Raw genomic sequence first — 12,534 nt, forward strand, 5'->3', positions numbered from 1 at the left:
CCAGAAAGGGTTTCCATGCATGTTGACGACTTTTGAAACGCAAATATAGAAAATCTGCTACTTAAATTGATTGGAACTTATTTTTTGCAATTAATAAATGCTAATACTTTGAATAAAAATTGTTTTGGTTTTAAAAACATATGCGTAAAATATTAAAATAAAGGTTTTTTTCACAAAATGAAATAAATGTACAAATGTACACAAACGTTATTTAATAATTTACACAATCGGTCAACGCGAAAAGAAAACGCTATAAAGTGCACGTAAAAAAACACTAGTGAGATATGTAGTAAACACCTATTTAATTTAAATTTTAAATGTGAAATCTGAAGTAAACGCCCGTTGACACGAGTAGACATTAGCAATTTCTATTTTGACTGCGTTAATGTAATAATAGTTAACGCGAAAATAGAAGATAGCTAACGAATTATGTGCACGCGACGTTATCGTACGTTTACGTTTTGAAATATTTGGTCTGTACCCAACTGTACGTAAACATATGAAACATTGATTATTTGGATATTATGTTTTTGTGTCTTTTTGTACGTATTTACTATTGAATGACCAATCGTGTACATTTGGTACTTATTATTGTGTATTCAATGAGGACATCTTTATAAAGTAATTTGATCGTATCATGTAATCCAGAATAAATACTTATTTTTTTTTTAAATTTCAAGCCCTCTTGATTCACCAAAAATATAGAGTGCTAGTTTCGTACTTGTATATAAGGTATAGTTCAAATAATTATTTCTTCTTAATATCAATACCCTTACCGATATTGATAACTTCTAATCACTATAATTCTAAATAAAGATGATGCTCTTCCAAGAAGTTTCTTTATAAAGAATGCAATACATCTCTGAATATTATTTTATTTCGATATCAACCAAATTGGTACAATTTTATTCTATCGATAGTTAAGTGTCTACTTCGTAAAACAACAGTATTTGGAAATTATATATTAAACAAACAAATACAAGCTGACACTATGCATTTCGTTTTTTTCCGTATGACTTTTGTATGATTACGCTTTATCATGTTTACATTCTACAAAATTTACTATTTGGTATCATTTTAATGTTTAAAAAATGTGAAACTGATTAATTAAGAAAGAAATAACATATCATTTGTTTATCCAGAAAACATGTTAGAAAAGCATTTTAAATCGATTTAAAAAGGAGAATACACTGTTGTTTGTTTTTAATAGCAAAATATAATACACAATACGTTTTTATCTAAATTGTAAACAAACTTTTATGTAAAGTTGTAATCATGATTTCATTGATTTTGCTAGAACAGTTTTCTCAATGCGAAAGGAAGAAACAAATAATTGATATTTTTGTCTTGATAAATTTGTTGTTTTTTGCACATACATTTCAAGACTAGAATTGAAAACAAAACAACATAGACAGTAATTCAGATAATCCCTGCAGGCAAACGTCTATTCTGACAGTTTAAAAAGATATCCTAAACTTCTTTTAACTTATTTTACTACCACTGATGAGTCCCATGTACATTTACAACATTAATCATAACAAATTGTAAGCTTTATATCTAAGATGAATTTTAACTGGGTCAATGTATCTGCGGATGGATTGAAACTCATATATCGTATACAGCGGACTACTACTGTTACCTTTATAGATGTAATAGTAGCCTGAGAGTCCATTATTTTGTACATATTATATATGTTGTTGGATTATTAATTCATTACCGTTTACCGAACAGCTATAATCATTCATAGAAGTTTTTGATACTTGAGAACTTTCAAGGGATAGAACAGTAAAATGTGCATTTAGTTTAATGACTATTATTCCAATGTAAAAATATCTCTATGTCAGTTTGCTGCTTTTTTGTGTAATTTTTTTGTTTGTTTTCTAATGAAATGCATCAATTTGATTTTGATATCTATTAATTTTGTATTAACATATATGGAATATCCGTCTCGTGGTTATATTTGCTGTTGGACTACTGTCTCCTTGATCTATATATACACCACATCTCTTTTGATTTATAGTTATAATACAAGACAATGTTAAGATATTTTAGATTTCGCCTGTTGTTTTGTAAGCTTTCATTATTAAGGCGAAGTGTACGTAATTAAACTACACAATGGATTTTTTTTTTAATTTTACATGTAGATTCTGCTTGTAAAAATAAATCAGAAAATAAAATAAAAAAAAGGGGGTAACTGTTTTCGTTTTTGAGATACGAGCTGTTGAAGTTAACAGTACCATACACCAAAATTACAAAGGATATATAGGGAAAATCGTGAAATTCGGCAGGAATTGTTACATTTCCAAGATTTTCTATTATATTAGACAATCGATTTTTTTTTAAATTTATGAGACGGTTCTCAAATGTCTGAGAAATCGATTTGTGCAAAGAAAGTCCTTAGCAACCGTCTTACTTTTCAAGCTATACGCTGTTAAAGTTGAATCTTGAGTGTAAAAAAACAAAAAACAACGACAACGTTATTGACGTCGCAACAACAGTTACGACGCTTCATATAGTTCTATACTTGTATGAAATATATACCGTTTTGTTGGAGTTCGTGTTGCTCGGTCTTTTGTTCTTTATGTTACGTTTTGTGTACTATTGTATTGGATTTGTCTATTATATTCGGGTGCGTGCGGAGAGCGCCAAGCTAGAAAACGGTTGACATTTTCTTCATTATTAACTAGAACCATTTTCGACCTTGATGCCTTATTTTTCTTAAAATCTAAACACTGCGACGTGTTTTCAAAATCTTAGTTCCCATAAAACTTCATTTCATCAAGGTATCGTCTCACAATATCAGCCATCTGTCTGGCACAGGATAACAAATCAATATTTAAGTAAATTTAAGTTGTGTGGTAATTCTTAGTACATTTGGGTAAATTAATCTTATCTGTGTGCCGCATAAGCATATCTATAATTCAACACATCCCTGAGTCACGACATTATATATTTTATGCATTGCATGCGCTTCTTTTTATCACAATCCAGACCGGCTAGTAACCGTTGTATAATTTTACACGTCTGAAGACGAATATTTGAGTGAAACATTTTTGTATGATTTTTATTTCTGGAAATCAATCTGAAATCTACAACAGTCCTTTTCCGAAAGTCGGGCTGGACCTTTACTTTTATGTGCATTCGGGATTTACACAAATTATAACCCGAATAATTCAGTCGTATTATTCAGCTGATGTACGAATGCTACATTTCTCGTGTGGTAGAAAATCGGACATGGAAAGGGCTTGGATTATTCGAGTTACTAAAATTGAAACTCGGGAATATATTTCGGATGTTCGGAATTCGCGGAAACAAATGATTTTTTGCGGCATTACGGTATTGAATCAATATGAGACAAGGGCGTAGCTAGGTATTCAGTCAACTGTGTACACATGACATTCGATAATTAAAGAGTTTTGACAACTTCACCGGCTTTCATCTACAGATAACATTGTTTATTAATTTTTTTTAATAAAACAAAAAAAAAAAAATGTGAAAAAATTATGTGTAGGCACGTGCCTAAAGCGCCTAACGGCAGCTACGCCCCTGTGAGATACCAATTATTTCTTTTAACAAATTCGAATACCAGTCAGTTTATAGGACTTCAGTTTGAAATAGGGGCGGCAATCCATTCATTTTAACCAATCAAGTGAGGGAGGGGTCAACATCGATAGTCAAAAAACCTTGAAATATTCGATAAAAAACGTTGAATGTAAATTCTATGAACTCTAAAGTCTCATATTATAAGACTAGTAAACCACAGGCTTCTCTATTCTTGTATGATCATGAACTAGGTGAAAACCTAGAGCTGACCGAGTGCGAGATCCTCATGGATAATCATCGAGGTCGTTAAACACCCTTTGCAGTAAACTTGGGTTTAATAAAAAAAATCGAAATGTAATAGTCTGAACACATTTCACCTCTCATTCCACTAAATTTAATATTAAATTGCAGTAACAAGTTTCACAAAACTTCTCTGACCTCCTTTCTTTAACCATAATAGATGGAGGAGGGAAGGAGGGATCCAGATCCCGAAATCCCGGGCTTAAAAACACGAAATCCCGAGGTCCCGAATTTAAAAAAATTAAATCCCGACTACCCGAAATTCGGAAATAGAATTACCGGATTCCGAAAGGGTCAATCCCGAAATCCCGAGCTTAAAAAACACCCGATCCCGGAGTTCCGATAAAGGTCCTACCCCCTGTAATTCTATATTCTATTCATTCATAATCTTGAATTGAGAATTGATACTTCAAAATTACATTCTCTAATTTTGAATGATGCACACAGCACAATAAAAGATAACAGATTTCGCTATATATCTCTTCGAAATTTTAATTTGTGAAAGAAGAAATGACATGTTATATTTTATCTTCCATGTGTACTTTCAATTTCAATATGGTTCTAAATTTAGATTTAGTTTTCCCATAAATTGCGGACGGAATAGAAGACACCTGTTTATTTTCTGCACATGTAGAAAAAGTTGAAAACTGGGAGTTGAATGACATAATTTTTACTTGTTTTAAGATAAATGTTAGAGTGAGACAACTTTTTTGTTACTGAGTAGTTTTAGGGCCTAATTTGTTTTTTTTTTTTTTTTTTTTTTTCCGACTTTGTTATTCCGCCTGGTAAGTTTTGCACTAGTGGTCAAATTATTCTCTTGGTATAGTCTGATTTCTTATATGAATATAAATCATGTCCTTAAATTTTCAATTGCACAAAATACGAACATTTCAACGTCTTTTTAATTAAACAATTAAATTCAAATGTCTTTCATTAATTATTTGTAACCTATTATAAAACTTTACGTTGAGTAGATCTACTGTGTTTTTCGTTCAAGACTACGGCTTTTTAAAACGATATTGTTGGGTGAATTCAGGTTTCATTTTAATTAATTTGATATCAATAGAAGAAAAATTGTTACATGTTTATTTGTTTATTTGTTTATAATTTTGTTGTGAGGCGTTTTTTCTTTCTGTTGATATCATAAACACGAAATGCCTTCTCTTACGCGTCTAAAACAAAACAAAAAAAAAACAGTGTTTTTAAGTCAGGCTGCACACAGAACAACGTACAGAATGCTGTGATTTCTAATTGGAGTTATTTAGATAATTTCTATGAGGTTTAAGACAGCACAGACGTGCTTGTTGGTCTCATTATAGACCGCAGAAAGTAGTTTCTCTTTTGTGTGTCCTTTCTTTGAGTAAGGGAGATAACTTGCGTAACTAACGACGAACGTTTTTAATCCCGTATTCCGCTAGAGGCGTGCAATTACGTACACTTCGCCTTAAGATGTAAGAAGATACAACTCTCCATCACAATTTGTAAAAGTAAACGATAAGGTTTGATTATTTGTTGTGTTAACATTGTTACAGAGGCCAATACATCGGTTTACACGTTTTTAATGTATGGTTAATATTGTTCTTCTTGAATTTGTAAAACAGTTGAGATTATATGTACATGTGTTCAGACTCAATATCTTGGTTTAGAGTAGTCAACTTAATACATGTACATGGACAAAACCCTGAAGGCGTAACATACAATTCCTATAGTTGGTGATCGTTGTTCACGTGTTAATTCGGTGTTTCTTATAAAAGTTTTAAGACATCAATAGCTTTCTCAAACCCTTATACATTTTATAAACATGGACAGCTGTAATCAAAAATTAAAAATTATTTTCTAAAACTGTTCTTTAAATTATAGTACATAATCAACAGGGAATGTAAAATATACTAGTATTGATACAATGAGACACCTATTCTTCCATCAAAAGAAACAGACAACTACAGGTCAATGTATGGACCTCAACAATGGACTTTGTGTTCCTGTTTGTTAGAATATCTAAAGATCCCAGTATGACCAAATGTAAAACTGTTCAAAAACGAAAATTTTCGTCCCAATTACTTCCATGACTAGGAACACAAAAAAGTGTTAATGTTTAACGTCACGTGCAGCTGCTTTGACTAAATCAGGATAGTAAATTGTTGTACCGCAAGTCGGAGTATCATATACGATGACCTTTGACAATCCGTGTCAATTATGATAGGAGTATAACACACCTCACCAGGAGTGGGAATCCTTAAACACAACCGCAAAATTGAAACATTAGAAATCACTGTACAAATTCCTATGGCTGCTGGTCGCCACCTAAACCTCAAAAAATTGATATGGCAGACAACCTCAGCAAAACTCACTGATTTTATAGTTTTCGAGCCCGTCAAACGTGTTTAATGTATATGTGTCATTTTGGTCTCTTGTGGACAGTTGTCTCATTGGCAATCATACCACATCTTTTTTTTTTTATATTCAATATTGATCAATCTACCAAATAGTAAATAATTTTCCCGATTTTTTTTTTCAATCTTAGGGCTAAATCCGCCATCGAAGGACTGTAGCGAGTTACCAGCTGAATCATGTAGTGGAGTGTATGTCATACAGCCTGAAAACGGACCCAGCATGACAGTGTTCTGTGAAATGGGTATCGATAATGGAGGATGGACTGTAAGTTATATGCTTCGAAACAATGGTTATGTCGTCGCGAGTAGAACAAAATTTCAAGCCGCACATGCAAAGGTATATAAAAAAATAACCGCCAAAATATTTCGAAAATCGCGAAATTTTCCACCTGCGAACATAACCTGCTATACGATACATATAAAAGGCGTTAAATCATTTTGAAGTCTTTTTAAATATTAGTTTTCTAGACAATGATCAATTAAAAAAAAAAAAAAAAATTCTTTTAGTTATTGGTCATGATATGCACCACTATATGTCTATTTACAATTGGTGGGAAAGTTATGCTTGTACAGCATGATATGCTAATGTACATGACCTGTCAACGGTGGTAGCACTATTGTATGTCGCTTTATCCCTTTCTGGATAAGACAAATGTAATACCCTTCAATGTGTTCAGAGGATCTGAAAAGGCCATACCCATTTAGTTCGTTCCAGAAAGTTACTGCAACTCTGTTCTGGCAATACAAATGCTTATTAGATTAAAGCTCCACAGAACATTAGGACATTAAAAAATAAATATCTTCATAAGTGTTTATTACACTCTTTGTCTGGCTTTTTTACAACTATTCTAACTGTGTTTGTCGTATAGGATATCTATGTAATCAATATTTTCCATAACTTTTATTTTCAATAATTAAAATGTTGAAACATGATCTCTAAATAGCTATGTATTCAAAGCAATATTTTGCATGTATTAGCCATTAAATATTGCAAAACGGGTCATAAAAAGTCAAATACGTCCCACATTTAGATGAAAAATAGAATTTCATTACCTTAAAATCACATCTTTTCTGAACCGTTAACCGTTGAACCGTCTATCAAAAATTAAGGTTTTTTTTTCCTGTTTCTTTTTTATAAAAGTGCATCAGAAAAAAGTGGAATAACTTTAAGACCTATGTTGGGTAAGACCAACACTTATCTAAAGTAAACTACGAATCGTTAATTTATATCAGTAAATAAAATATCGGGTTGTTGATTTGTACAATGCTACAATAGTAATATAGTTTTCTCTATATTTACACTAACATTACTATTGTATCTTATTAGACTGTCCAAAGAAGATATGAGGGAACTGTTGATTTCTATAGGTTATGGGATGATTACAAAACCGGATTCGGGAACATTGCTGGAGAACATTGGCTTGGTAAGTTTATACAAGCAAAACATTTTGTCATGCAAATGGGTGTTTTTTGTCCTTTTTAACATTTTTCAACAAGTTCGGAATTTGTTTGACTTTTCATTTTTTATATGTGATATGTTAAATGAAACTTAAATACATGCATTTCAAAACTAGTAGATAAAAAAAACTTCTTAATAAAACAAGATAAAAACGTATGCTTTTTCAGTGTTTGATTGATTAACAAAAAAAATAAAATTGTTTTAACACTTCGCATAAAATGCCAAACTGCTATCCAAAAAATATAAGTAATAGTGCAAGTTATTCGTTATTCGTCTTAAAGAATTTATTGTATTACGGGTTAACATAATTCAAAGGCGCACAGTAAAACTAAAAATCATTCTAGTCATTATATATGTAATCTGACTTGCGAAGAAAACATGAACATATATTATTCCACTGCATGTGGATTTTGCATGCGAAATAAACATCTGATTGGTTAAAACTATTCCTTGTGACGTCAAACCAAACTTCAAATTCCCTTTTGAGTATCATATTCCCCTCTGAACTTCGGGATTTCCTTTAGCGACGTTACCCACAGTTAATGTTTTAAAACTTTTTTAATGATAGTAAAGTTATTTCGTTTTTAAAACTATTTCAGATCTAAATCAGACATGAAGGAATAATTTCAAACGTTTAATCGGTTCTTATTATCATTCTGCATGTTGTGTTTAGTTATAGAAAAACAAACGGATAAGAAAATAATTATGTAAACTAGTATCTTATGTTCAGAAGTAAAAAAAAGTATGAAAGTATAGGCAATGGAAAAAAAACATGCATTTTCCTTTGCTTCCGGAGATATGAAGATTTCCTCACCCTCGAAAAAAAAAACATTCTTGGGTGAACAAATCTTTATATCTCCCTCAGGCACGGGAAATAAATGTATATAATTACATAAGCAAGGGTCCGTAGATAAGCCAAACTAATAACGTTACACGCATAACTTCAAAACATTGAATAATTGTTTATATAAAATGCATGCAACGTACCTGTACTTAAGATTTGATGAACAGAAATATTTTTTGACCAAGAAATTAAAATAATAAATACTGGAAAAGATTTGTCCAAACTTACTTATTAGCGTTTGAAAAAAAAATGTAAATCAATACGATAAAACTGATTTAAGCTGTTGAAAATCCTCTTTGTCCTCGAATATAAACCCGTATGTCTGTTGCATATCTGTCTTTATTTTATACCAATATTTATCAATAATACGAGATTCCTTCTGTGAATGCAATCTGAAGGTTGTTAAACTTTAACAAATATATATCCTGTTAATATTCAACACACATTAATTACCAATCTTACAGGGAATGATAATCTACATTTCATACTTCGACAAAGATCCTACCAAGTCCGATTTGACCTTGAAGATTTTGCAGGGGTTACAGCGTATGCTGTATATAGTAGAATGTATGTTGGCGACGAGAGTGCTAACTATAAACTCAATCTGACCGGTTACAATGGAACAGCAGGTAATCATTATGTAACAAATAGTTACCAAGTTTCTTTTATGATATTTGCGATTTCTTAAATCCTTGGGTCATAGTTTAAATTTTCAATTTCATTAAGATCATATATCAGTATCCAATCGGCTGCTAGCAGTCACTTCAATATTTAAATTTAAATGAAAATTATAAAAAAAAATTTGATAACATTAAAAGCATGATTTTTATAGTTTAGAGGAGTAAAAGACACATAGGAAATCGTTTTATGACCCTTTCAAGCTGTTGAAAATTCTCTTTGTCCTCGAATATAAACCCGTATGTCAGTTGCATATTTGTCTTTATTCTATACCAATATTTATCAAAGAATTAATTTTATATATAACACATATAACAAATCACTGTAAAAACATTTAAAGATACAAATAGAAATATGTATGGAAAGCCCCTCTACCCCCCAAAAATGTACAGTGAAAACCTATCGGAGACCGCTTAAATGACTATGAGACCCCCTGGTCTTTCATTGTCCATAAAATTAGATAAAACCGTAGGCTCTATATATATATATAAAGGTTGTATCAAAAGGATTTCCCAGAAAAATGTCATCTTCGATATCTTCGAAGGGCTTAGATTGTCATTTTTCAAATAAAAATTGTCAAAATTACAGGACACAGGGCACGGGGCAATGGAGAGAACCCCTGATGTCTCAATCTCCCTCATATTTTGCACACAGTTAGGTAATATGTAGATACAAACTTGATTTTAAGGACTTTGGGTACACTTCATGTCTCCTATGTTTAAGGAGGGCCCAAATTACCAGTTGGATATTCAAAATTAATAGTGAAAACCTACCGGAGACGGCTTAAATTACGATGAGACCCCCAGTCTCTCAATGTCCATAAAATTCGACAGAATCATAGGCTCTGGATATATAAAGGTTGTATCAAAAGGATTTATGTTTGAACAGGTGGTCTCACCGTCTCACATTCATGTAAGCGGTCTTAGGTAGGTTTTCACTATATATTTTGAATATCCAACTGGCACTTTGGGCCCTCCGTAAACATGGAAGACAGGAAGTGTACCCAAATTCCTTTGAGCCATGTTTGTATCTGCATATTAACAAACTGTCTGTTTGATATTAGGCAGAGTGAGAGATCAGAGGGCTCTCACCATGGCCCTGTTTTCAATCACTATATTACTGGAAACTGAACGTGTTTCTTTCAACTAGATTCCTATTGATCTTGCTAGAATTTTTACGGTTCACTGACTTAGGTAAAACGTACACATAATAATGTTGTATCATGTCGTACATGCTTTACAGGTAATGGTATGTTGAATTATAGAGGATTAAGTGGTATGATGTTTAGTACTCGTGACAGGGACAACGATAATGGTACAAAAAATTGTGCTGTCAGTAGAAAAGGCGCCTGGTGGTATCGCGCATGTGCTGCGGTCAATATTAATGGTGTATACCAGTACTCAAAAGAGAATTCTTACTCGGCAGTTTATTGGAAGCCGTGGAGAGATATGTCTGGACTCAAAAAGACAATGATGATGATCAAACCAAAACCTTGACATAAACAGTTATCAGCGGTCAACATCACGGAATATTGATCGATACAATATATAGGTGTCTCAACTCTCTGTGGTCTCAGATCTTTATATACCAGTTGCGTTGACTGACCTTTAATTTTATTTCTTTTATCGAAACTCTACTACGAGATTTTGAAATTTGGACATGGATTTACATGTTATGTGACTCGTGTATAGCGAGAGAAACTTACCTTGACGACGCACCCGGTATGGCTCCTTTTACATTTCCTGATATTCTCTGTGATTGTTTGCTTACCTTGATTCGTCTCTCTGTATCCTATTTACGTGATTAGAATATTGGTAAACTACTGCTAACTGAATTACAAATATGACTGACAACCAATCAAACAGTTTACATGGAAAGATTATATTTTACTTATGTTAGTTTTCGTTTGAAAACATGACTTAAACTGTTTATGACGCTTAACACTAAACCACTTGCATTTGTACTGATTGACACTCCTCTTTGTTGATTAAGTTATAAATGTAGTAGTGCGTCTGAATAAATATACGAGTCACATCGTATTGCAGGAATTGTATATCAGAATATTTATGCTTTTAATGTCATTAGTTATCAAAGGTACCAGGATTATAATTTACTACGCCAGACGCGCGTTTCCTCTACATAAGACTCGTCAGTGACGCTCATATCAAAATATTTATAAAGCCAAACAAGTACAAAGTTGAAGAGCATTGAGCATCCAAAATTCCAAAAAGTTGTGCCAAATACGGCTAAGTTAATCTATATAGTTATCAAAGGTACCAGGATTATAATTTAGTACGCCAGACGCGCGTTTCGTCTTCATAAGACTCGTCAGTGACGCTCATATCAAAATATTTATAAAGCCAAACAAGTACAAAGTTGAAGAGCATTGAGCATCCAAAATTCCAAAAAGTTGTGCCAAATACGGCTAAGTTAATCTATATAGTTATCAAAGGTACCAGGATTATAATTTAGTACGCCAGACGCGCGTTTCGTCTTCATAAGACTCATCAGTGACGTTCATTAATCTATGCCTGGGATAAGAAATTTTTTTCGAAAAATTCAAAGTTAATACGATACAGTTTTGATCCCACTGGATTTTTTGACGTAAAATTGTATACAAACTATTTTCTCGTAGACAATCCATATATGTAATACAACAATGTATCTTGACATGCTTCTTTTTTTATGTTTATAGGGTACCAAAAAAAAAAAACAAACAAACAAACAAAACAGACATACCCCAACTTTTGTTATCATTATTTTCCTTGAAATAGATGTTATTATTTGGTAAAGGTTATTTTATTATATTGATTATTGTGAATTATGACGTTTCGTTAATTTGAAATTTCATTTATAGATGTCTTTACATTTTTATATATAACCTACTAAAATATACCTTGATATGTGCCATATGATTAACTGATGATAGATGGTAAGTATTTCACTTTAACAGAATTTCCTATCATACATTGTCATATAAAAACGGATATGCAGTATGATTGGCAAGGAGATAAGAATCAAATAGAGTCCACATAAAGTTTATTTAAACAATTTTAAGTCATCGTACGGCCTCCAATAATGAGCAAAACTCATTCCGCGTAGACAAATATAAATGGCCCAGCAGACATAACAAAATGCGAAACAATTGAACAATAAACCAACAGTCTAATCTCTTACAAAACAATAAAAGTAAAACCGATTAGATTAAAAACCAATTGTTCATAGAACACTTGAATGGCTTTCCACCAAAACATTTTTTTTAAATGAAAATATCCGCTTTGTCAAACCTTTATTGTCGTTATAAATGTCGCTTAACT

At 32.1% G+C, this 12,534-nt stretch overlaps 1 protein-coding gene across 1 annotated transcript; it reads left to right on the plus strand.

Annotated features, from left to right (window-relative positions):
* Window positions 1-6,409: 6,409 nt before the first annotated feature.
* LOC143058106 (fibrinogen-like protein A) lies at window positions 6,410-12,253 on the plus strand. The gene is made up of 4 exons (XM_076231569.1): window positions 6,410-6,501; window positions 7,564-7,660; window positions 9,004-9,168; window positions 12,171-12,253. Exons 1-4 carry the CDS (start codon window positions 6,457-6,459, stop codon window positions 12,251-12,253), a joined length of 390 nt encoding a protein of 129 aa, XP_076087684.1. The 5' UTR covers window positions 6,410-6,456.
* Window positions 12,254-12,534: the final 281 nt, after the last annotated feature.

Source organism: Mytilus galloprovincialis, chromosome 14 (genome assembly GCF_965363235.1).
Source record: "Mytilus galloprovincialis chromosome 14, xbMytGall1.hap1.1, whole genome shotgun sequence".
NCBI lineage: Eukaryota > Metazoa > Mollusca > Bivalvia > Mytilida > Mytilidae > Mytilus > Mytilus galloprovincialis.

What these genes read in the sequence shown, in the direction of transcription:
- LOC143058106 (XM_076231569.1), top strand. Translation starts at nt 6,457, where the DNA reads ATGACAGTGTTCTGTGAAATGGGTATCGATAATGGAGGATGGACT. An exon ending in TCGATAATGGAGGATGGACT is followed by an intron (nt 6,502 to 7,563) that starts GTAAGTTATATG and finishes GTATCTTATTAG; the next exon opens with ACTGTCCAAAGAAGATATGA. An exon ending in TGCTGGAGAACATTGGCTTG is followed by an intron (nt 7,661 to 9,003) that starts GTAAGTTTATAC and finishes CCAATCTTACAG; the next exon opens with GGAATGATAATCTACATTTC.